The sequence below is a fragment of the Armigeres subalbatus genome, chromosome 2 (assembly GCF_024139115.2).
Source record: "Armigeres subalbatus isolate Guangzhou_Male chromosome 2, GZ_Asu_2, whole genome shotgun sequence".
In the NCBI taxonomy this organism is placed as follows: domain Eukaryota; kingdom Metazoa; phylum Arthropoda; class Insecta; order Diptera; family Culicidae; genus Armigeres; species Armigeres subalbatus.
In genome coordinates this window covers 85,970,575-85,998,316 of record NC_085140.1, presented here as the reverse complement: position 1 = coordinate 85,998,316, position 27,742 = coordinate 85,970,575, and the positions used below count along the sequence as shown (strand labels likewise).

The 27,742-nt window shown below is 38.3% G+C and overlaps 1 protein-coding gene across 1 annotated transcript in view; it reads left to right on the top strand.

The window, feature by feature from the left end:
• Window positions 1-27,742, top strand: part of LOC134209702 (uncharacterized) — a 256,607-nt gene that overhangs the window by 198,745 nt on the left and 30,120 nt on the right. The window contains exon 3 of the mRNA XM_062685711.1: window positions 26,539-26,927. Coding sequence (XP_062541695.1) covers window positions 26,539-26,927 — 389 coding nt within the window. The remainder of the gene's footprint in view (window positions 1-26,538; window positions 26,928-27,742) is intronic.

The following is a 27,742-nucleotide window of genomic DNA, read 5'->3' as shown; positions in this document are numbered from 1 at the left end:
GTATACTGGAATTGTGATTTACTGTCGGCTTGATTTGCGGGAGGGCAGTTAAACTAAATCCGTCTAACAAAATTGAGCTAGAATCCGAAAAGTACGATTGCTGCACATCCAAGACCTATAAAGCATTCTTCGGAGTAGACCAAGTCAGATTGGATTGATTGTGATCTCCAAGCTGAATTGCGACATCCAAATTGCCGGATTAGAGTCGACATGAAATCAATATCAGTGACATTTGTTCGCCGGTCTGACGGTAGGTAAGGAACTCCGATGTAACCAATACCAGTGGGGATTTCAATCCTGATCCATAGTTGTTCGAGAGTGTCACAGACCGGTGTAGGATCTATGCAACAACTTGAACGCGTCGGTAAGGAAATTAGGACACCCCAACCACTTGATTTAGTGTTGTTTTGTTGATTGCGATCATTTCAGTAAACTGTATAGGAGGTACCGAACAGTTACATAGACCAAATGCGGTCATCAAGCCATGTCTCTATAAGGGCTATGACATCGTAGAATGCATCCGAAGCAGTTAAGGACACTCTTCACGGAATTCAGATTTAGAAGTAGCAGTTAAGGACACTCTTCACGGAATTCAGATTTAGAAGTGCTCGCGTTTTCAAGGGCACAACTCAATTCGGAAGCAATGCACAACTGTCATTTTTAATATGTCGCAGCATGCCGGAAATATTGTGCCTTGCAACAAAATGACAGTACAAAATGACAACTTTCGTGATCATTTTCCAAGACTCTCATAGATGTGTAAAATTTATCCGCCGCACAAAAAGCACGTGCTTTCAAAGCATTCACCGTCAGAATCCACTACGTGGCGACCAATATCAAAGTAGCTTTTTTTTCTGGAGGTGTGTTTTCGTAGGCGATTATCTGGCGCCTTTGTTTTCTTTGCCCAAGGATGTTATCGATCATTTAGTAATCTGCCTTCGATCATTTAGTAGATTGTCAATAACTCATTCCAGAGGCTAAATTTCAAAATGTGTTGTATGGTGGACTTTTACTGCAAAGGTTTATCTACAACTCTGCCTAACAGTTCGTTGTTTGAATTTCACTAATAACGGAGTTAAATCGCTAGTAGCAGTAACTTAGACTAAATGATTGCATATTTTGTTATCATTTAGAATGAGTATAGCAACTAGCACCGTAACTCCTTTGATAGTGGAATTCGAACATCGACCTGTTAAGAAGAGTTGAAGAAAAACCTTCGCACTAAAAGTCCACCATACAATACATTTTGAAATTAGGCCTCTGGAATGAGTTATTGACAAACTACTAAATGATCGAATGCAGATTACTAAACGATCCATAACATCCTCGTTTGCGACTAAAAATGAGTGGAGGAGTAGATTTTATTATAAGCGGTACAATAATAAAAATGACAGTAATGCGTTGCTTCCGTATTGAGTGATGTGCTCTTGAAAACGCGAGTACTTTTGAGATTGGATTCCGTGAGGAGTGTCCTTAAGAATAAGTCATCAATCTTAGTGCGTGAGCCTCTAACGTTCTGATAGTATATTTTAAGTTGGCCTTTAGCTGAATCCGTACTATTCCTAAAAGGAAGCTGGTGGACATCACAAACTTGAAGGCGTCATAGGTTGTACTGCTACAATGCGAGGATTTATCATGCAGAGAAAATGAGGAAAAGCTAGGGTGCTTGCCGGCGAGGTGATTTTATAAGATCCCTTTCCTATCCGCGAGAACAAAGCCGGGTGACTCTGATAACAGGAAACGATGGTGGCTGGAAAAAGGCTGCTAAGAAAATTATTTTGAGCTTTTAGTGGAATGTCTTCACTAGTCATAAGACGAGTTTGTACAATCCCATTTAATTCCAAGTCGAGTCAAGTACGAGACACTGAAGACGACCTTACTGTTGAGGTCGAAATACGTATCTGTCAAGATACAATTAAGTGGTGGAATTAAATGGGAATGTATAAACTCGTCTTATGACAAGAAAGACTGCTGTTGTTGGATGGCTCAACTGTTTCGGGAGGGTTGGGGACTTCCTTACGGCTTGCGCAGGTGAACTCCAGTTGACGTATATCGCAAATATTATTCAAACAATATTCAAAAATATTCAATCATCACTGAGTTATCATAAATGAGTTGATGAAACACTTTTTGAAAATGATGCGACTGCAAACCTCAGCATGCCATGACTTTGAAGCGTGCCACAAATGTAAATTAGTGTAGAAATAAAATCCCTTATAGACAGTTTTACTGTTGTACTATCAGTGGCGGGAATCTCAGTATGGGAATCAAAATTGATTATATTAAATTAGTTAATTGCTTATGTCGTTACTGTTCGTATGACTAACATATAGGTTACTTCGACCTGGCAGCCAAAGTGCCGGTACTACAAGTGTCAAACCGATGTTGGTGATGCAACAAAACATGCACTTCAACATGATGCATGAATTATGAACAGCTAGGGTGCTTGCCTGCAAGAAGATTTTGGAAGATCCCTTCCCTATCCGCGAGAACAGGGCCGGGTTGACTCTGTTGATAGGAAACGATGTCGGCCGGAGCAAGGCTACTGATGTTGGATGGGTCGACTGTCTCGTGATGGTTGGTGACTTCCTTACGGCTTGCGCTGGTGCTCCCTGGTTGACGTATATCGCAAATATTATTCAAACAATATTCAAAAAGATTCAATCAATGTGTTATCATAAATGAGTTGATGACACGGTATACAGAATCAAAGTAGGCTCATAAAGAAAATGACAATTCAAAAGTGACGTGATGGGCCTTTTCACGAGACGTTTAAAAACAGCTGATCTAATCGTCAATTGACAGTTCTTCTATGAAAGTAACAGCTTCGGACTTGCAGGCCTGTTCAGCGGTTGTAAACAAGTGCAGTCTCGGCATTGTCACATGAAAAGGCATATTGCTATCGCAGTATTAGGGATCCTACATTCAGAGATATGCGAAAGCGGCCATCTTGAGCCAATCGAGCATTGAGAAGCATTGAGCATTGAGAACTGTCAAAATCTGAGCCAAATGAACATCGTTATTGTTGCAGATGGAAAGGTATTGCGATTTTGGTGAAACAGATTTTATGAAAAGTTTTATCGAATAAACAATTTGTTTTGCTTTCGTACACACTTAATTTTGCTTACCGGGATCTCAGCAAAATATTGAACTTTTACCGAGAATCGCACAGCCGTGCTCCAGCAAACATGTTTTTTGCCGAGATTTCTGTCAAAATTGCTGATAATCAGCAAATAATTTGCCGAAAATCAGCTAACAAACGCTATTTTTGCCGGAATATCAGTTTTTTATTTTGCTGGCGCACGGCTGTGCAGATTTTTGCCGAGCTGCAGAAATAAAAACTGAGTGTGTAAGTAAAAGTAGTCTAGTTGATGCCTTATATCGTGTTCAAAGAGCAATACGTCTTTAGTTTTAGCGAAAATGCACTGCTAGATGATAGACAAAATAATCAAAAAGTGTCTTCGAATGTAAAGTCATGTGCAAGCCTAAACATTTTTCACTGCGGCAAGTGATGGCAGCGTTTGTTTACGAAAGTAACAGCGTTGCTAAATCGTCTGGAAAAGTATTCGCACATCTCTTAATATAGGATCTCTACGCAGTATGAACGAGTGCAAAAGAAGGCCAAATTGAATCGTAGAGCGTTGGCTTGATTCATCCTGAGAAGTGATAGCAGTGACGTCAATTGTTTACAGTGAAAATTGATGTTTGCATACTAAGATAATGCCTTGTTTTTGTATTCCGTGAGATGATGACGCACTTGTTGAAGATGATGCGACTGCAAACCCCAGCATGCCATGACTTTTAGACGTGCCACATATGTAAATTAGTGTAGAAATAAGCACCTCCACGGGAGTCTTCATTGTTATTCTTATTATAGCGCTCCCTCAAGAGTGCTATTTTAAGATAACGCCCCATCTTCCTATCGGTGGTTTCTGTTTTAGGTATAGGGCACTGTACGGACTGCTTTGTCTCTTTTTCGCTGCAAAGAAATTAGAAAACAACAAGGCCAGTAAACGTCAAAATTCACGAGGAACGAAAGAGAAAGAGATGTTTCCGTGCAGTGCTCTATAGCGACTTCGTAAACATATTAAGTTCCGGGCGTTGCCAAAAGTAGTCATCTTCTTCATCAATGGCTCTACATTCCAACTGGCACTTGACTAGCTGCTCATCTTAGTATTCTATTAGGATCTCCTCAGTTATTAAATGAAAGCTTTTCTGTGCCCGCCATTGCATGAGTATGTATTTTGTGTGTCAAGGAGCCTACTCGAAAACATCCTTGACCGAATTAGGAATAGAACTCGCCATCTCCGGAAGGTAATTCTACGCTTTTGCTCGCAAGGCTAGCTGGAGACCCACCGTAGTACTTAAATTTACATCAATTTTTTTTTTCATTTATTTTCACCGTTATTTCTTCTGGATTTCCTTCCTCCTGAAAATTTCCTCCGGGGATTTATACTTGCAGTAGAAGAAATTACTCCTGAAATTCCCACCAGTTTTCCTACAGGAATCTCTTGACAAATTCCTGCAGGAATGCGTCCACATTTTTTTTTCTCCGAAGGATGTCCCTAGAAAGGGAATAGCGATAGAGACCCAGATGGGGACTCCCGTGGAGGTGCTCTTAAAGACAGCTGTACTATCAGTCGCTGGAATCTCAGTATGAGAATCAATATTGATTATGTTAAATTAGGGAGTAGCATTAAAGGAAACTATTATTCCTTAGTTTGCATGGTTAAGACTATTGCGTTCAGCTTCCCAGTGGCTCCACAAATCATTACTTTTGCAGTGCATTTTGAATAAATAGGAAGAAAACATTGTAGTCTGTAAGATTAAGACTTTTACGTGAACAATAAGTCAACTCTATTGATATCTTTTTGCATCTACTTTGCATTCCTTTGTTTTTGAATAAGATAAGCAATGGGATGAATAAGCTAACCTTATACGGGGAAATACGAACTATCTGATAGATGCATCAAAGCGATCCACCGAAAGGAAGGAAACAAGTCCCAATGAATTGAAAAATTCTCTATATCGAATTAGCACTCCAATACTACAGCCTGAATATTTCCTGTTTCAAGATCAACTTCCATCATCTTCCAAGGGTAAGCTTATGAACGAGATACCCATCAGCAAGAGAGATGATCCATGAATGAAACGTCCTACACATATTCGAGCCACATTTCCAACTTTACTCGTCGAACATGTGGGCGTAGGCTTTCATTCATATGTTTGACCCATCGCGAGAAGGTTTACGTTAAGCAGCATGTGTTGATTTATCACACTAAACAAACGACCATCAATTCTAACTGCTTCAATCGCCCATGATGGTATAAAATTCACCAACAACTTCTCTAATCAATGTTGAATTAGACACTCAACCGCGGTAGCCAAACAAGCACTCAACGAGCTCGTTACGGTCGGCCATCAGAGACACCATCACCGCACCACACCGAGGCAGCTCTCCATACTCTCGAAGCGAAGTACCTAATCGGTCCATTCATGCTTGACTGGGCACGTCGAAATCAATTTCCACACCTGATCAACGCATCTGAGAAATGGACTTTTATCACGTCCCATTAGCATTTTAATCTCTCAACAACTGGTTCCAACCGTCGAAGTGACTTCGAGTGGCCAATTTAATGGATGCTACCAATGCGAGATTCAAGCTTGCAAGGATCAGATTACCGAACCGGACCGGACAAGCAGCGTTCTGTTTCTGTGCTCTCGCTGCACGGACTGTTGCATGTTTGGTCATTCAATCTGTCGTTTGTTCGTTTGAGGTCTCGAAGGTCACTCGGTGTTGATCTTTCGAGCTCCCGTTTCCACGGGCTGAACTTCGATGGATCGGATGTGGGTGGATAAAATCCGTTACATACGCGCGAGCGCACGCTTCGCCGGACTTGATCAGTCGCATTTAGATCGTTTGTTGTGACCGGTTCCATCTCCGTACGATCGCAGATGATTTGAGTTGAGTCTACTGTCAATAAAGTCGTTAGTTGAGTGTTTTGTGTGCGGAGGCACACTGAATCGACTGACTGACTGACTGACTGACTGAATGCAGACGAATTGAGTGCTCAAGCGCAAACTCTTTGGATAGACATTAAACGACTATAATCCGATCGTATTAGCGATCGAATCGCTTGCCACAGGTCGTGGCTAACGAGCATTTTAAAGGATTATTGAATGATTTGTGAATCGTTTAGGAGAATTTACATGAGTTTTGTTTCCCAAAATGAGTTTCAAGTAGCTCGGTAATTAACAAGCTAAGGGGCCGCGTATGCTGCAATGACTACGAGAACTCAAAGTGGTTCGCCTACGGATGTACCATTTCCAGTGCAGAAATATTTCTATAAATATTGATGACAAACACCTTCGCGCACATTGGCAGACAAGTTCTCACCGAAGCTAACTCCATAATCTAAGGTGTTTGCTAGTGCTAGACTACCTACTAAGCATATAGAAGCGGTGGTCAGCACATTACTCAACAATTCGTCGATACGTAGGCCGTTGTTTGGAATAAATACAACACGCAGGTGGGAGAGAAAGACTAATTCAACAACTACGACGTGGCAACGCGAAGATCATCGACCAACCGTTTTCAACCTGCCCCATTGAATTCGACGTCCATATGCTGATCATCGATCGTTGCAGGGAATGCAGTTATAATAATAAATGGGCGACATGGAAAAACAAAATCCTCATAAAGCCAAACAACCACAATTTGACATCCAGCTGAGGTAACAAGTTGTTGTCTTACTTGGAGGTGTCATTAGCATCAGATGGTGAAGCAGGGTAGTGTTTACTTTGATGTTTGTAACTGTTGTAAACATAGATGTACGAAATCTCCTCGGTCACAACATGAATCTCAAACGAGTGGAGTATCAGAGCCAGCGGCTGTAATGGAAAAGTCATACGTCGTCTACTTCTCATCATGGTGGTGCATTATTCAGAAAACAAAGAATTCACTTTAATTTCTGGACCCCTTGACCGTTTTCCATCAAATTTGGAACACGTACCTATTCTCTCTTTTAAGTTGACAAATATAAAAATGTTGGGTGGGTCATTGGAAGAGAGCGAGGGGTTTTTGTTTAGTAATCGATCAATTCAGTGTAACTTTTGAAATTCTTGCCCGATTTCAACCCAATTTGGAACACATATTTTTTATATTAAGAAGACTACGATATAATGGGTGGGATGATATTTTGACACGAGGAAGGTAGTAGAGGGAGGGGTGTTCTTTGGAAAACGAACAATTCAATTCGAATTCTAAGCCCCATGATCGATTTCCACCGAATTTAAAACACAATGTCATATTCTCTATCCTAAGGAGTAGAGCTGTGCGCCGCCGCGCCGCGCCGCGGCCGCCGACGATTTTCAAGCGCCGCCGCCGCCACCATTTTTGACCGGCGCGCCGCTGGATTTTTTTTACCGCGCCGCCGGTGAATTTTAGGCGAGCCGTTGAAATATTTTTATTATAAAATATTATTGACGTAGTTACGTTTTTGGGGTTAATTCCTCACCCCCAAATTGTTCAAAGAAAAACTCCGTTCAAACCCGAATAAATTTGAAAAATTTCGGCTGCGCCGCTGATATCAATATGAAGTAAATTTCATACACAAAAGAGCTAGACATAACAGCGAACAAATTTTACATAGCTGGTGCCAACCCTGGAAATTTTTCTGGTAACATTTTTGGGAAGCCCTTCCTACGAAATACTTTCTTCTAAAATTCTGGAAAATTCATTCAATTTTGGAGAATTGCCCTCCTTAGAATTGTAGAAAAATGCCTGGAGTGGCATTGTGTAAATTTGCTTCATCAAGAATCCTATAGACTTCATTCTTCTTTAATTCTGGGAAGTCTGCAAATTTTTTTCTCCAAAAATTTGTGGGCTTCGTAGCCGTGCGGTTAGCGACGTCAGTCGTCTAGACGCATGCGCTATGGAGTGTGGGTTCGAGAAGAAGGAAACTTTTCGTGATCGAAAAATCCTTCACTGGTCCACTGGGTGTTATGTGTCCGTTGTCTAATGCTAGGTGAAGTGTTCAGTCTGTACGACCTCTGGTCGAAGACGGTGTTCCAGTCTTTTTTTTTTAATTCTGGAAAACCTTGGCTTTTTCGAATTGTGAGAAAACTCTTCCCTGTGAATCCTAGGGAATTCCCTGCTCCATGAATTCTGGGAAACTGATTATCCAAGCATTCTGGGTTCCTCCATATCTAGGAATTCTGGGAAATTCTTTCCAAGGAGTTCTGAGGACTTACCTTTGCAGGAATCATGGCCAAATAATCTAAAGAACTTCAGCATACCCTCTCCCCCTCAACACCGGTTTTTCTTTTTCTCGAATTCTCAGTAAATCTCCAGATATTCTGTACAAATTCTTCGTCACAAATTCGGGACAGTCGTTATACAATAATTGTGGTATAATCTTCTGATGGTACCTCCTTATGAGATTCTGGGAAATTCCACCTTCAAGAATTCTTTCTACAGAAATTCTCAAACATTTTTGGGAATTGACCTCACAAAAGTTCAGGGCAATTGCTCTCTCACGAATTTTGGGAAATCCTTCTCTCAGACTTGAAGAGGAATTCCTTATTCAGGTATTTCCAGGAATCCCTCATCTGTGGATTCGGGGGAGATACATCAGCTCAGATATGCTATAGAGATAATTCCTCTCTCCAACATTTTCCACTTATCTTTCAGGATGATCTTGAAAGAAACATAATTTAGGGTTTTGTCATCTATAAGCTTATAAACTAATTTAAGGGTTCATTCACAAAATACGAAACGCCAAAATTGATCATTTTCCACTCCCACTCACCTCTTTGAAATGCTTTTTGCAAGGAAAGGTTTGAAAATGTGTATATGCCGTAACGCTCAAACAGATACCCACCCACCCCTAAAGAGCTATGTAATTGGGTTTTCCCTCAGATTTCACATTTTTCACTCGAAGAATTCCCTTTCTAGGAGTTTTAAGGATTCCTTTGTCCAGAAGTTCTGAATATTTAATAATACATTTCCTAGAATTCCTGAATGGGGAACTCCTGTGAATTTCTTTTGCTCTTCTTTGTTGGCATTACATCCTAATTTGAAGATCGCTATATCGCACAAGGTGTCTACTCATCTGTAAAAACAAAATTCCCTGATTTTCCAGGTTTTTTCCAGGTGTTTTACATTAATATCCAGGCAAAAACAAACGTGCCATTAGTATATAGTATTTAGCAACAAAATGATCAATTCATAAAAGTAAATATTGCAAAAAATATTATTTTAAAGAATGTGTTGATGGCTTCACAAAACAATGTTATAAATAACTTAAGAAATTCCTCCAGGAATTCCTTCGCAAGTTCACCCAGAAATTGCTTCAGCCATTCAATCAAAATTCCTTCAGGAAACACATAGGAAATTCCTCCAGGTATTCCTTTGAAAATTTCTCCACAGATTCCGTCGGAAAATTGGTTCAGAATTAAGAATTTTATTAAAAATTAAAAAGATTAAGAATTGATTCAGAACTTCCTCCAGAATTTAATTCGAACATTTCTTTGCTAAAACTTTAGTTTGTTTCGAAAATTCCTTTAGAGATGCATTTGGCGATTCCTCTACGATTTTTTTTTAATTCCTTTAGGTGTTTGTTCGAAAATGTCTTGTGAAAATCCCTCGGAAATACTTTGCAGATTTCATCTGATATATTTTTTTTAGGAATTTCTTTGGGAACTTGGTTAAGACTTTTATCGGAAATCTTTTTGAATTTTATTTCAGCTGTTTTTTTTAAGAAACTTAAGAAAACTTCTTAAGGAAATGTTCCGAAAATATGTTTGGGAATTTCTTCAGGAAATCCTCCACAACTTCTTACGAAAGCTCCTTTAGAAAATGCGTTGATGCAAAAATATGAGATTGTTGGGTCCATGACGTTAGGCATAATACCTTCTTTATGTCATGGGCTGTTTTTGGGGCATTTTATGCTTAACACCTTTATGCCTAACGTACTCATGCCTAACGTTCTTATACCTGTTCGAGTGACCAACATCTAGTTTGCTTGAACCTAGCAGCCAAGGTACCGGTACTATAAGTGTCAAACGGCCTAGTTATAGCCTATTCAGAATTACGCCATTTATGATCATAAATATCATGATAAACAACAACCTGATGCCATTCCCATACATTTAATTTTCTTTCTCAGCTTCAACATGATATTTATTACGATAAATAAGCAAATCGTAATCTTAATAGGCTAGTAAGCTTATCGAAGCATATTTTGGCAGATTAATTTCAATGGTTACAGCGCCACTAGCGTTCTATTACTGCTTTACTGTAAAAACCTTCGGAAAATGCTTCGGATATTTTTTTGAAATTCCTTGGGATTTTTTAGGAACTCATTCAGAAGTATCTTAAGGAAAACTTTAGAAAACACCTGGATGAGTTTTTCCGGATATTTTGCTTTCAAGAATTCTTTGGAAATACTTCGAGAATACCTTTAGAAACTCGTTTGAAAAATCCATTCGGGAATCCTTCAGTTATTCTTTCAAGAATTCCTTTAGCAAAAATTCTTCACAAATCACTCTACACTTTTTTTTCAAATCCCTTCAGGTTCCCCGGAAATTCGTATTAAAATTTCTCCGGGAATTCTTTTTGATTTTTAACTTGGAATTTCCTCCAGAAATAATTTAGAAAATTGCTAATCATTCTTATGGACACTCTTTTATTGATTTCTTTGAATAATTCCTTGGAAAACTGATCCAGAAATTCCTTCGGAAGTTCCTCCAGGAATTGCTTTAATATATTTTTTTAATATATTCCTAAAGGCATTTTCCAGATGGGGAGAAATTCCCTGATAATTTAAGGTTTTCCAGGTTTTTTACAGGTAGTAGACACCGCAGTTTAGTGTTCATTAAGCACTTCCACAGTTATTAACTACGAGGTTTTTTCAGCCGATTCAACATTTCTACATTCCTGTGTAATAAAACTAATATGATGATGCTCAAAGTCATCGTCAAAGTCATCGTCAAAGTGTCAAAGTCAAGTATCAAAAAACCTACGCCGTCACATGAAATGAATCCAGTCACTTTCAGCATGGCCTTGCTTTGTAGCCACCAGGATAAGGAAGGCATAATTCAGAATGTTTGCTAGTATTTTTATCATGAATTACACTCCCTCCCGGAAGAATTATTGAAGAAAATCATGAAGAAAATTTATAAAGAACTCCTGTAGAAATCACTGGAAGAAATCGTAAAGAAATTCCTGATTTTTTTTAAAGGAATCTAAGGAGAATCTGCTCATAGAATTCCTGAAGGGATTCCTGGGTAAATCTATAAGGAATTCTTGAAGAAGTTCTTGGAGGGATTCTAGGGGTCAACTTTCGAAAAATACTTTACTTAAATATTCTGGTAGTTTCAGAAGAATTCTTTGGAACTTTCGAAGATTTTTCTCATGTAGGATCTCTGTGAAATTTTATGGGATTTCCAAAAGAGGTCATTCCACCATTTCACCTCAAAATGTTTATTAATTAGAACAAACAACAAAAGTTTTCGCATACTTTCTCGCTAGTGTTTAGTGTTAAAATTATATATATTATGCTTTTATTGCATGAGAAATGCAGACATTTAAATTGCTTGAACTGTTTGAAGGAAAATTTTGGGCCACGCCGATTTAGCCGCCGCCGCCGCCGCCGAAAACAATCGCGGCGTGGCGCCGGCTGAGCCGCCGCCGCCGTTAGAAAAATACATTCTCGCCGCCGCCGGTTCAAAGTAGATCGGCGCACAGGTCTACTAAGGAGACAATAATAGTGATGGTGGAAAGGTCATTCGAAGTGTAGGGGGGGGAGCTATGGAGGGAAACGGTAGTGTTTAGTTAACGATCAACTCAGTGTAAATTTTGAACCTCTTGGCTGATTTCAACCTGTGTTAACCAAATTTTTAACACAAGGAAGACTATTTTAGATTGTTATAGATGAAAGTGAGAGAGAACGTATTTATTAAATGAACCGTCTTGTATAACTTTTTAACGCATGCACACTCAAAAATCATGAAATCTACAAGTAACCGAATTCTTGATGCAACTTAATATGTCGATACTGAATTAGCAAAGGGACATAAAATTACGTTTATTTTAACATATCTTTGGACTATCATCAAGGTTCTGATTTGTGGGATCCATTGCACGTAAGATTACACGAACCTACATAAAGATCTGCAGTCGTTCTATCAGCAGTTTTTATTTTCGTTTTGTCGGTGCGTAGGGAGAAAAATTTAATCCGTATCAGTGCTATTATGCAGGAGTTTCTCTTTAAGTTTAACGAGTATTTGGATATTTCTAAAACAAACGATGATAAGGAAAAGTATGTGCATTTGTTGTTATACATTTGGTTAGTGCTCATCTATAAATGCATCCATTGTGTGCTTCTAGAAAATGGAAATAGGGTTACTGCTCCTGGACTTCATCTCATAGCTCCGATATTGGTCCTACGAAAAACAAAGCAACGAAAAGGTATTTGATTTATTTATTATTTTTGTGATTTTTTTCAGCAGTGAGCATGCATGTTAGCAAAAAGAAGGAACGAAATTGGTGCCGTATTTCTTTGTTTCGCGATGAGATAAATATATGTACAGTGAGATTGAATACGAAACAGTTCCCCTATATGTTAGGTGTGTCGTGACCCAGACGAGGTTTCTAACCACAACGCTTATAATCAAAAGCAGTGTATCCAATTAATCACCAGACTATGCTGTGGAATATGTTTTTTAACGAATGATTTTATTCGCTCTTGGTGTTTATCAGTCTAGTTAAGGAACACTGTTAGTGCCTTTTTTATCATCTGCATCTTAGTAACGTTGATTTGAGGCGTATGAGCGGATGACAAACGAGATTTAAACGTAGGGAGCCAGTGTGAAAATTTTAGAGAAGAAAAATATGTGCTGTATTTCACTTGAAAGGAGCAGCCTCCGTGATGTGGCTATAGCAAAACAAAGTTAACTACACGTCATGACGTAGGGGTGAGCTCACTTTTACGTCATGACGTGTATTTTTTTGGTCTTTTACCGCCATGTAATTTTAAAGCCTGACATAAATTCATGTTGAACGCGACGCTCCTTTTATGTGCATGATAAACGACATAATTTTACACTAATATTTTTTCAAGTGTACGCTACGAAAAACATTAGACGAAATCGAGATTTTTTTTATGCTCTGATTAATTGATGAAGAAATGATTAGGGAAACTCGGATTAAAATGCGCCTGTCAACTGATAAGTTCCATTCCATTGCAATGTCTGGGTTAATAGACTAAATTTAGTTACAAAACCGATGGCAGCTGACTTCTAAACATGTTGTCGGATCACTAAATTAAAAATATTCGTTAAGAAATTTATAATTTATAATGAAATTTAAAAAATATATGTTTTCCTCTTTTTGATTTACCGTTTCGATAAGGTTTTTCACTAGATAAAAATGTTTTCTCGATAACCTTAACATATGTCCAGCAGAACCAATTAGTAATGATTGTGTTAATTTACTAAAAAATGTTTCGAGGGTTGACCAGTTGTAGTCTTAATAGACTGTTATCAAGGCTGGGCTCTCCATGTGATACACAATACTAGCGGACGACTCACTATGTTGCGCACTAGGTTACTGCGGCCGGGGGTCGTGAAATCAGGAGTGATTCAGTTTCATTCCAAATTTTCGACCACTATTCTAGTTTGAATCTGGAGCCAAATAGAACAAACACGCTGGTTTCCCCAGCAGTGTTCTATTCATGTTTTTCAAATTTTCAATTAAATGAAATCATCATGTTGGCGCCAAGAAAGGCGCCGTAATTGCAATGTGGATTGATCCGTAGATAAAATGACGCATTCATACACCAAAACAATTGGAAAATATTTGAATCTCGTGATTCAATCGTGGTTCAAATCTGCAGAAAATAGAACGGAGCGTTATACCAGTTTTATTTTTTTGACATTTGACTGGTATAAAAAATGAATCTAGAACAGCTGCTGGGAAAATGAATGTTTCAGATTCATATTCAAACTGACAGCCCCGAACGATTTGAATCACTGCTGATTTTACCCTGATCATAACGATATACTTCCCTTCCCAAAGTCAATCTGCTTTTTTCTACAGCCAGTCAGTCATAAACCGATCAAATAATGGAAGCTCAGCACGTACATAGATATTTTACAAGTAGTTAACATATAAAGTTGAATTCGTGTTTTCTTGTAGGCGGCAATCAATACATAATAGCAGTCTGATGCCATCTCCAAGTAACACTTTTGAATGAAGATGTTTGTTTCATAATAAATTAATTCCAGATCTAATACAATAAATCAATAGGGGAACTGTACCGGTTTTGGCCATGTTCCTAATTTGGCCAATTTTGCGACTAACTCCAAAAATAAACCAACTCGCAAGGGTTTTATTAGTTCCAACAAGAGATATATCCCTCCCGCTTCAACGCTGCGTTGAACTGATCGATTATTTTGAAAAAATACATACTTTTCAGAGTTGGCCAAATTAGGCACTAAGTTGGCCAAAACCGGTGCACTTCCCCTATATTAATCTAAGAGTTTCCCTTATTTTGATGCAGTTGAGAACGGATATTTATCAATATGTCGTTCAGTTAATAATATCCTATAAGTTACAATCATGTCATTAGTCCAAACAATGTTTACAAAATTTTTTGATAACTTTTTACTTTTCAACGCAATTTATGCAAACTTTGTGTTATTTGGTAGTCCAAGAAGTCGCAAATGCATTGCCTGTGAGTAGTCCTATAAAAATGTTACAAATAACACGTAATAAAGCTTTTTTGAAAAGTCGTGAAAAAATGGATTTCACAAAGTGCCTGGGCAATTCGCCCCACCCTAACCAAAGACGTTTTATAGCCCTTCATGATTATTTTATCAATCCCATAATAAAAAGGTTACAAATCCTTATGTGCTTGACATTAAAAAGCCAACATAAGTCCATTTAAGCAGGTTTGAATTACATTTACGCTTACTTCCTCACTAATTGATTAACTAGTCCTTTTACTAACTCACTCAATCCCTCGTTCCCCTTGTTCATTACATTTTTCTCACTCTCAAGCTTTCCTCATCATCTGATTAACTCTTCACTCACTCACTTATTCACTGACTTAATTACTAACTCACTTACTCATTCACCTACTTACTCTCTTACTAACTTACTCACTTACTCACTCACTTACTCATTCACTCACTTACTCCTAATGAATTGCCCATTCACTGACTTACTCACTCTCTCATTTACTCACTTACTCTTAATTACTTGCCCATTCACTCACTTACTCACTCTCTCATTTACTCACTCGCTCACTTACTCATTTACTCACTCGCTTACTCACTCACTCACTTAACCAGACACTCATTCTCTCATACGATTATATCTTCATTTATTGGTTTATCGCATTCGTGTACTCATTTATTCATACTCTAATAAACGATAATCTTCCATTCACTTGTTCGCTTACTCACTTACTCACTTACTTGCTCACTCACTTATTCACTCACTCACTCACTTGCTCAATCACTCACTTACTCACTCAATTACTCACTTACTCACTCACCCACGCACGTGGGAAATCTGCACCCTCATCAACTAGCATTTTGATCGGATTCTACATACAGTCATATATTTATTATACACTGGGGTCGCTTTTTACGCAATTTGTTTTTGGTTGTTTTTGGCACTTGGAACTAATAAAGCTTTACGTTTATCGCTCGAAAAAATCTACAAAAAATCAAGGAAAAATTAGGTGAAATTGAAAAAGTCGTGGAATTTGAGGTGACCGAAAAATTGATGAAAATCAACCGCGTAAAAAGCGAGCTCGGTGTATATGAAGGTCATGAAGAAAACTGCAAAGAAGTACAGTTCAATCTGATATACGTTATATAAAGAGTAGATTAATAAATAATAGTATATGGTCCGCGGTCCACCGTGCGGCACAGTTTAATCTTGCAGGTTTCACATAACCGCTGGACGGATACCATCTCCGGATGCTGCATCTTATCCTATTGATAAGTTGCTTCGTGTCTTTGGCCTTGGTGCTTTTTGTTGATGGTGCTTTTGACTAATATAAGGTACACCGGGGAACTGGAAAGGGAAAATCAATGTTCAAACTTTTGTAAAATCTAAATGGAATCACTCATTGAGGGCTACCAAAGATAGACTATTTCGTACTGCTTAGAGCTTATGCATTATTTCATACGACTTCAAGGAATATACTGCAAACCTACAATGAAGTGGTGGAATGTACAATGCTCTAGTCCGAATTTTATTGACTTCAATTACTGAAGCCAGTCATATAACATGCTTTAACACATTTGAAGTTTAACGAGATGTAGTTTGGTGGGCTTAATTATTACTCTAACGCAAACACAGACAAGTTTTCGATGAAAACACTACCGCCTTAAACTTACAAGAAAAACAATATTATTGTAATATTAACTGTAGAAAAAAATATTGGGTAAGTAACAAAACAATTCTCGCGTGATTTTTGAAAACGTCGTAAGTCCATAAGAGAGGCTCTTGACGAGGTTGTGGAGGTTTGACGCAAACTTGAACAAAATTTTGCAACATATCTGCACGCGCTCTTACTTTCCGGAACATGTTGGGTACCAAGCTGTCAAATCGTATGGATTTTCCTTCTTTGACATTTAGCTGAAACAATACACTCTTCATCTTCTATTCAACCCCTTATCCGTATTCAAACCCAAAACAGAAACTTTCAATTTTGCATGCAACAATCCAAAGCCTACATCATGTTTATACATCCAACACAAACTCAATGAAACTTCAATTTAGAATTAAATTCAACCCACAACAAAACCAGTTATATTTCGAATTTACTTTAAAACCAATCTATACTCAACAAAAATATAGTACAATATTTTTTCTCACAAACCAGTTCAATCAAGCTTTCAACTTAAACCTCATTCGCCTGCAGCTATCTACGCCTAGCCATCAATAAACTTGGATTGCAAACAATGCTCAAATGCCAATAACTGTACACGGAACCGCGAAACAACTCACTTGACGGTTCCTTTCAATAGTTTCCATATAATTTGGAAGCAACTGCTGCAAGCTCGCCGCGCTTGTGTCCAGTTGGTAAGGGCATATCGCATCTGCCTACACTGGGGCGTTTTGACCAGTGAAACATATTTTTCAAAATCGTAAAATTTTTGAAGATTGAAGCAATTTTATATCATATTAACCACTAAGAAAAGTTATTTTGTTGCCCAACTGAGTGTTCCAGCCTCGCTCCAGAATGTTGATCAAACAAACATTAAAAGTTACATCAAAACTGTAACTTTTTGTATTTTGCAAATATTTTCATTATGTAATACAAAAATTCTTCCACATTCGCATAGTATGATGGTTTTGCAAATATTTAAAGGTACCAACTGATGTTGACCCCTAGTTAGTTATAGTTTTCTAGAAACCAAAGGGGGGCGTTTTGGCCAGGTGGGGCGCATTATACCGTCTTACCCTAGGTAAGATTCAGATATTCTGATGCGTGGTATCCTGTATTCCTTGGATGATTACCTAAGTAATTATTAGTCCTATAGAGAACGATAGTTGGTAAGCGCATCATGTGATTTTTCTTCATGTGGTGGTTTCGTAGAAGGAGATAGTGGTACTAGTTATTCAGTTATTCTCTATCATGTGGTCTCAATATATTGTTCGGAATATTACTCTATATCTCAGCTTTCCGTTCATCAATAATCATGTTTTCATTTATTGATTAGTTTAAAAAAAACATATAATAGTCTCTTGTTGTTGTCGTGGGCTTCAGGTAGTCTACGAACTATTGATCAATCTCCGTAATAAAGGCAGTTATTCTACGTACCACAAAGGGGTTATACCACTTTTGAAACAAGCCGAAAGAGTTCTGGTCACGCGTGTAGATCTTAAGGCCTTTTTCAGTGTTTTCTTGCATGACCATGAGCATATGCAATGGTTGCATTCTATCCAATGTATCACAAAACACAGGTCCAAGTTCTAGTGGGTTCTTGAACAACTTTAAATACTTGAAAATAATGATGAACTTCTTACTTTGCGTCATCAAGAATCTGCACCACTTATGACTTCTTGATTTTTTGGCGTACCAAGAACATCTTAAGGCCTCAGCACTCAAACAATTGGACGACCATGATAACGAAAATAATGTGGACGACCCTAATACCGAAATTGGTAAAAAACTAAAACTCAGTTAAATATCAAACTTTGCTTACCTAAAGTATCGCAAACTTTTTTTACGCTCAAAATTCCAAATAACGCTCTCTCTTTTCAGCATTTAGCATTTTAGCATTTAGCAGTTTGCACAAATTCGTAGGTGGCCACGACCTCTCATAGGTGCCACGGGAGGTTTTGGAATTGTGTGGAAGGTTATAACAGTAGGAATCTTTTTGGCATAGCGTGAAACACAGAAAAAATTAAGATATAAATACAAAGTAGGAAAGGGACGAGCCTGGAATTGTACCCACGACTTCCTACTTATATGGCAGAAGCGATATCCACTAGACCACCGAGCTCGTCTCCAAATAACGCTCCCTCTTCTTACGCCATAAATTCTAAATAACGCTCCCTCTTTTTACGCTCTGATTCAATTAACGCTCCTCCGTTTTGAGCGCAAAAAGAGGTTTTGCAGTATAAGAATTATGTTAGTTGGACCCCTACTAAGTCCTGCCGGCACCTCCAACTTAACTAATAGGAAGTTGTTGTTAGGTCATGCAACACTGTTGCCGACAGTTAACTTAGAGGTGTGGTACCTCCATTCTACCCATCTAATACCAAGTTACTAATAGGGTTACAACTTTAGCTTTTCATACCAACACAATACATAAACACATTTATGGCTCAATAAATATATAGCTCAATGATAATATAAAGAATGTTATTTCGAGTTTTCTTAGAGTTTGAAGTTTTTATTAATTTTAAAGTGTCTATAAAATGAATTTAAAAATCTCAACGGTAATATAGGGGGAGATCCCTCAGTGGCGGACACATAATCCATTTAACGAAAATCTCACTAACTATACGGATTATGTTAACTGGTATACCATATACACAAAATATGATCATTGATGAATCATACAAACTATACATGAGCATTTGAACACGTTTTGCGACAATGTATTTTGATGATGAATTTTGGTGGAATATTTCATCTTTCAGAAAAGCGCACCCTTGTACCGGACACTTTTGCAGCATGTTCAAATATAGCGAAGTTGCTATTATGTGAGTAGAGACATCATTTAGAATAGCAATATTTTTTACTTGCTTTGAGTTGTGGATATTAAAATGTGTTAATAGAGCTTATTCGACTTTCCAGCTGAATTTCTTACATCCTACTCGGAATTCTCACCTTTTTTCAATGCCATCTTCAAATTTTCGTTCTACTTATTTCTGTAGCTTCCTGATACTTTAGTAAGAAGAAGCAATTAAATTAAAGTAAGTTTAACAAAACAGGTACAAAAATGACTATTTGCTTACATAAGAATCTCACTGTCCGGTAGACCTCTTCATGTTTCCAAAAAGTATCAAAAATTCAACCGGTCAGTCCAGAATCACAATTCTTATTTTAAAATAAGCCTCCTGTCAAATTTTCAGCTAATTCGGATAAAATTTCGAGGTGGCTCAAAGCGATTTAGTGTTTTTGGGATATTTTCAATTTTGAAAAAAATCTAACGAGAGATATAAACGCCGAAAACCATCGCAACAACCTCTATATGGGAGATTTTGGTGTGCTCTACAGATATAAACAGACAGCTGCCGGATAGACGAAATTGATTTTGCACCAAAATTACATATCATACCTAACAAATCAAGATCGTTATTCAAAATATGGCTGATATTGACCATCTCAACATGATTAGAATGCTTCCAATCGAATTCGATCTTGTTGATTCAAACCTTCTAAAGTAAGGTAAAACAAGACAATTTTGACCATTTTTTTTCAATCCTAAATTTTGAACAAAGTTTTCAACCTAAAGATCAAATTTTTCCTACGGGTAAAGGACTTTGAAATAGCTATCCTTTGCACTACATTAGATGGTGGAAGGACCTCTGCAAGTATCGTTTTGAGAAGTGTCTGGTGTTGGGAGGTGTCCGGCGCTGGGGGATCTCCCCCTACTCTACTAGATAATATACTTAGTTTTTTGCTACAACTTACTAGTGATACTACTATCTGCTATTACAACGAAAACTATATTACCTATTAAGACAACTATTACTTCTAAGCGCTACAGTGGATGATCGTTAGCTTCCGAAGTCTTTCTTATTTCTGTATAAGGTAAGTAAAGACTCGTACTGGGCCCTGCCGGCACCTCTAATCTTACGCATAGTCTGCTGACGATAAAGGGTGTGCCAGTGTTCAATGCGCATATTAGGGACGTGGAGCGTCAAGTTTCAAACAATTTCGTTTAGATAATTAAGAATTATAGATTACAATTAGTCAACCATTTCATGTGCATATGTTTCACAATATAAAAATATGCATGTAATTGAAAACTTGTTATGGACTCAATTGATCTGCTAAATATAAAATAACGCGTTTGCAATACAAAGAACAAATAATTATTGAGAATGAATTTAATTTAACTTCATTAATTCATATTATACCGAGATACTTGACGAACCTCCGTTGACCCCATCATCCGTGGACAGGGCACATAGAAAAACATGCATTTTGATAAAAACTTTGCATGCCGGTTAAAACGGGCCCATCTGATATGCTTGGCTGTGTATGTAATATTTTGACAAGGGCGTGTGCCATAAATGATTTATTTAAATATTATTATAAACTAGCGAAAGAAACCCAGCTTTGCCTGGGTGTTGCGAATGTCACAATGAACTATTTGCAGCACCGCACTCTAGATCAATGAATCGCCTGCTTTGAGCGTGCTTACAGCGGCACACTAGGAGTTAACATTCTGAAATCAGTATGGCGAAAGGCATCTAAGGTTCGATTTCTCAAAATTAAGCACTTTAATCGAAAAAATATTTGGTAGACGTAGTAGCGGACACCGTCCCTCATAACCGGTACCAAATAGTTTTTCATGAAAAGTTCCTAATTTTGAGAAAACCAGCGTTAGATGTCTTTCGCCATACAAATTTCTGGCGGTTAACTCTTGCTGGCTATTTTGCACATATACTATAGAGCCTGGATGTGGCTGCGGCGAGTAGAAAATCAGCTACTGCCAATAATTCATTTCCGTGCGTTTGTTGAGTTTTCTTCAACAGCTGACCCAAAACTGTATTCTAATTATTTTTTTACATTTCCCGGTTAAATTAATGAATTATTGGCAGTGGCTGATTTTCTACCCGCCGCTACCACATCCAGGCGCTATCGTATATGCGCAAATAGCCGGCAAGAGTTAATCGCCAAAAGTTTGTATGGCGAAAGACATCTAACGCAGGTTTTCTCAACAGTAGGAACTTTTCATAAAAAACTATTTGGTACCGGTTATGTAGGAAGGTGTCCGCTACTACACCTACCAAATATTTTTTGATAAAGGTGCTTCATTTCGAAATATTTAACATTAGATGCCTTTCGCCATACTGATTTCCAAAAGTTAACTCCTAGTGTGCCGCTGTAAGCACGCTCAAAGCAGGCGATTCATTAAAACCTTGCGGATCCCAAAACGAATCGATTAGGGAAGACATCTTGCAAACCGGTCAACCCGTTCGCGAGTTAAATCGTCAGGAAGGAAATCTCAACTCATTTTTATTATATAGATTGAAAAGTAAGAAAAGTAAGAATTGGAAAATAAGAAAATAAAAGTAAAAAGTAATGAGTGAGAAATAATGAGTGATATAAAGTGAGAAATGAGAAACGATAAGTGAGAAGTAGAAAATGATAATTCCACCAGCAAGCACAAAATATTTTTAAAATCAACCGAGAAATGTAAAATGGGAATTGAGTGGTGAGGGCTACGAAATGGTGAGTTGACATCCGGGAAGGAGCGCCTAACATACCTCTTACGCTTCCACGGGTCTTCCGATGACAATTGACCGCCAGCTAAATATTTCTTTCTTAGCTGGTAGTGTAGCCTGGGCACTGTTGTGCTTCTGACATCAGCTAGAGTGAGAGGGTGCGTCCTGTGGGGTCTGCCGAGCGGGGTTCGGCAGTGGGCTCTGTTGAACTTCTTTGAAAAACTGCATGTATCCGCAAGCCGACTAGAAAAGCACGGAAAGAATGCAAAATAGAGATGGAAGAAGAAAGAAAGAAGCAGGATGGAATAAGGAATAATTCCACAATTTTCAATTCTCACTTCTGACTTCAAACTCTTCATTTCTCACTTTTCCCATTTAACGGCTAACTTCTTACTTAGTACTTATCTCTCTCTTCACTTCTTACTTCTAATTTCTCGTTTTTCACTACTCACTTCTCAACCTCACTTCTCTCTTATTTCTCACATCTCATTTCTCGCTTTCCATTTCTCAACCTAACTTTCCTATCTTATTTCTCGCTTCTTATTTCTCATTTCTCATGTCTCACTTCTTACTTATCAGTTTTCACTCTTCACTTTTTACTTCCTATTTCTCGCTTCTAACTTCTAACTTTTCTCTTCTCACTTCTCACTTATCACTTTTCACGTCTCACTTCTCACTTCTTACTTCTCACTAAACTCTTTTCATTTCTCACTTTTCTCTCCTCACTTCTTACTTTTCACTTCTCACGTCTCTCTTCTTACTTATCACTTATCACTTCTCACGCTTCACTTCTCACTCTCACTTTTCACTTCTTACTTTTCAATTCTCGCTTTTCACTTCTCCCATCTCAACATCACTCAACTCTCACTTCCCACTTCTTATTTGTCACTTCCCACCTCCCACTTCTTAATTCTCATGTCTCACGCCTAACTTTTCTCTTTTCACTTCTCTCGTCCTATTTCTTATAAGATGTGAAAAATGTCTCATTCCAAACTTTTCGCTACACACTTCATGTAACTTTTACTACTCACTTCTTATTATTCACTTTCCACTAATTTTTCAACCATTCGGTCAAATGACCCATTCGGCCAAACGGCATTTGTCCAAATGGCGTTCTACAAAACGACATTCGACCAAAGGGTCCGACATCAAACAAATATTATCACTTTTCCAAAAAACAACTTTAAACCTTATCAAAAAAGAAAATATCCCATTAGGTTATTGCCGATTTCACCAATTTGAAGAGTTATGTGTAGATTGTGATTTGCCCGCTTCTTTTTCTCACACTCACTCTCATTTCGGGTTGATCGATTTTTCTTACTGAAATTTACCCAATTATAACCCATTACTCGTTAGTCACATGTAAGCGTGTACACTAAATCGATTCCCGCCATGATTTGACGTCTATTTGTTTTCAGATCGAGCACTCACACACAAATATTATACACGGAAAATCAAACTTTTTTGAGTGTATTGAGTGTGAGAAAAAGATGACTGTGAGAAAAAAAATCTCGCAAAACTCTTATAAAGTGCAAGAAGCGCAATATAATTATTCAAATTAATTTAATTCATTCGGAGTGAAAACCATGTGCAATAGTCGATGTGGTCAAAAGTCATACCACTACCGCCTCTCCAGGGACAAGCGTGGTTATCCAGCTCACGAGTGACTACAACAACATTCGTTGGAGGCAATCTGCGTTATAGCTAGAATGGTTCCAATCTGCATAGCTCTATTAGAGGATATCAAGTGCTACCAACAGAGAGGAACCAGCAATGTGAGGTAGACGGTGAGACTATATGGACTATATCACAGAGAAACTATATGGTCAAGTGGCAGCTAAGTGGGACGATGCGGAACATAGACGGTGGACCTACCCGCCAATGTGTCGACGTATGTGAACAAGAAGCATGGAGAGGTGAACTTTAACCTCACACAGTTCCTGACCAGGACCGCCCGCCCTCTGCTCGGCGTGTATTTGCATAGAGGAGACTGCAGAGCACGTGGTATTTGACTGCCTGTAGTTCGTGGAAGTCCTACGTAGAAAAATGGCTACCCTAAGGGCGGATATTATCGCAAAGTGAATGCGTTACGAGGAAGCATTGGGGAAAATCCAGCGCAGTGAGCAGTGTTTAGTTTCGGGTCTTCGAGGCGCCAACTTGCTGAAGAAAGAAGAAGTAAGTACTTCGGTTATGTAGGGTACCTGCAGTGCAGACGTCATCCACCAAGGGAACTGTCGATCCCAATGACAAAATTGGCGTGATGCGCAAAAGCGTCCCCCGCGATAGCCGCGGTGGTATATTTGTATTTATTTATTTCAAATGACATGGTGTTGTCTTATTGCAAACTTATATCTATGGAACTTAGCATAAAAACGGATAAACAGGATAGCATCTTGAGCAAGTTAAAGGAACAGCAGAAATAATAACATTAACAAATATTCTCTGCAACTACAGTAAACATGGAAGATCGAACGGGCCGGCCTCCACGCTGTGTTTGAGAAGTCCGTGAACTCACGACATCGGGTTCTTTTTGGCCATTTCGATGGAATTAAGGTGCTTGAGTGGTAACAATCAGCAACTTAAACTTTGAACAGTGTTGGTAAAAACTCAAAATCTCAAAACTCATGGATGATTCAAATCAAGCGTGAGTTGAAACGCACCCAACTCAGCACCTAAAAACTCATGGATGAGTTGAATCATCCATTTGAATCATCGTAGGGTTTCTTTTGTTCTCCTTCGTTGAAAACAGTAAATTGACGTTTGTCGCATATAATATTAGACACTCTTTTATGTAGAAACAATAAATTGCCCCCAAAGTGATTTCAAATGGGTTTTTAAACCAAAATGATTTTTTGGCAAATGAGTGAAATGATGCGTTTTAGCATGAAAAATTCATGCGTGATGCATTCCTTTAAAATCGCAGACGATTTCGCTCGCACGGGAGCGCTCGTTGATTGAGATTTATGAGTGATTTTACCAACACTGACTTTGAATGATATAAAATCCATCGAAGCCGCATTCTTCCAAGCAGGTGAAGTCAGGCAGGAGGATTCGAGCCAGGGTAATTGTTGTACGACCGACGAAGGATCGAGACAACTTAGAAGAATGCTTTGCGAGCCAAGGCGTCTGCACTTGGATCGGGTCAAGTACGAGATACTGATAACGACCTTACAGTAGAGGTTACAATACGTATCTGTGAAGATTACAAGGTAGTGGAGTTAAATGGAATAGTCTAAACTCGTCTTATGACACGTGAAGACATTCCACTACAAGAGTTTAATAACCCAGTTAACACAAAACCGTATATGGTCATAAGATGCAAAAGTGGAGTCGATATACGCACATATTGTATTGGGAAGTACGTATATCGCCTCCACTTTTGATGAAGAAGAACGGCTAATCAAAAAATGCAAATTTTGCTCAGGCAGCTTTATTACCGAAATCCACTCAACTTTCAATAGAATTAACAGAAAAATAAATTTGAATGGATTTTAATTGAATGCCTATTTGTTGAGTGAAAAACACTCGTACTGAATTAATTAAATAATACAAACCAATTTTCTACTTCCTCGAAACCGACTGCCCATTCGCTGATTAGCATTTCCACCTACCAAACGGCAGCCTTCCACGACCTCCAGGCTAGCCACCGGACCACGAGACCTGACTCAACTTAAATTCAGTTTTTCCGCATTTGATTTATGACCAAACCATTAAAAATAAATCACGACTCCAACCGGTCTGCCAAGTCCACGTCCCCGTATGTATTAGCGGCTGATGTTGTAGGCATTCCACTTCTTTTAGGTACCGCCCGCCAACTCTTTGCGCAGTATCTAAGCGAGTCAATCGTTTTGCTGACGGTGTTTATTAGTGAGAGGCACTTGATGGAGTTAAACATTTGTCTGGTTCCTGTCCGCTGATCACTCTGGATTAAATTGAAATATTGAATGAACTGTTGAGGCTTTTGACGGTTTATCTTTAAATAATGATTAGTCGGATGGATTTGTAGCGTAACGAATCTTCTTCTTCTTATTGGCTTACATCCCCACACTGGGACAGAGCCGCCTCGCAGCTTAGTGTTCATTAAGCACTTCCACAGTTATTAACTGCGAGGTTTCCAAGCCAAGTTACCATTTTTGCATTCGTATATCATGAGGCTAACACCGTGATACTTTTATGCCCAGGAAAGTCGAGACAATTTCCAATTCGAAAATTGTCTTTTAAACTGACTAATATGCGATAAAAAAAACAACGCAATTTGAACGCCATTTTATTCGATTGCTATTAATGTGCGGACTATTGATTCTACAAAATAGTCATCAGCATATATTATAATCAATTACATATAGTGGCTTATATAATATACCTGTTGATGTTTTTTTCTAGAGCAAAAATATGTTACCACTAATCATTTACTTAATTCAAGCAAGGTTCTCAATACCTTCTAAATCCAGATTGCAGCTTTGTTTAAAATTATACAAATTGGTAGTAATAATTTAAGGTTACCATAATATAATCTATCATTTAAATGATTTGAAGATACCTTAACAGAAGAATAAAAAGCGAATATTTCAACTTATAACCTTAATTTTTCCTTTTCTTTTCAGGCTTTTCGCATTCCACACACCAAACCAGCAGTCCAAACTCTAGGCAGCCTAATCCTAACTCCCAAGCACAACATACTCAACCCGGCACAGTTCTTCGTTTCCAGTAGAGCGAACAACTCATCCGACGAGGAATACTCCGGTTCCAACGAGAGCTTAGACCGCAGCTACAAGGCCCGCAAAGTCCTCCACAAGTATCCGCTGCGGTATACGAAAAAGAGAGTCAAAGCCTTAGCCAAACGGCCGGTGCTGCACCCGAAGTTCTACTCGCCGTATTCGCACTGGACTAAGTGCGACGCTTTCTGTCGCCAGCGGCGGGAACGGTACTGTACGGTTCGCTCCAAGTGCGGCTATCACATCCGCGTGGAAGAACGGCAGTGCCATCGGCATTTGTAAGTAGTTTCTGGTTGTAGCTTTCTGAATACCTGGATGGCCATGGCGTAGTTGCGCCAAATTATAACCTACAAATTTTCCATTTTTCTGTTAAAGATCTAGACGAGTACTACTCGTTAACACCGATTTTGGAAAATGGCGTATACGTTACTTTTTCAGATAACGGCAATACTGTATTGTTACATCTTCATCGGATTTGAATGAACGTTTGAGTCATTTTCCACCACTTGCAGCCAAGATTTCGTTGTACAGTCAATCTCAACATTGAGCATACAGTATGGATTAGTTGACTACATTCGAAAATTTCAAAGAAAATTAAATGGTTAGATCTGTTATTTTTAATGCATTTCAATATTCATCCCTTCCTACAATGTATGCTTAGGTACATAAAATTGTTGAAAATTTTTCTCTAAAGTTTATTTATTTGAAAATAATCTCAAAATACGCCTATTAGAAGTGACAAAATTGAGCGTACAGCGATTTTTTTCTATAAAATGTCTTATTATAAACACGATTAATGTATTTTAATATCATCATGAATAAACATGATTTTATTTATAATAATAAACATCCGCTACTTAAACATTCAATGTTTTGAAATTAAATCATGTTTTGGTCAAAATGGCGAACAAGTGAGAGGTTAGAACATTGCTTTTTAACAATTCAATGCTGCTGGGCAAAATAGATGCTTTAATTTGTATGTTTCACCGGCATCGTATCTTATATATGATAGATAATCGAAATCGAGCGAGACATACGATTAATTTGGGAAAACTCAGTCGGTAAATGATGAAAACAGATGTAAACATACAGA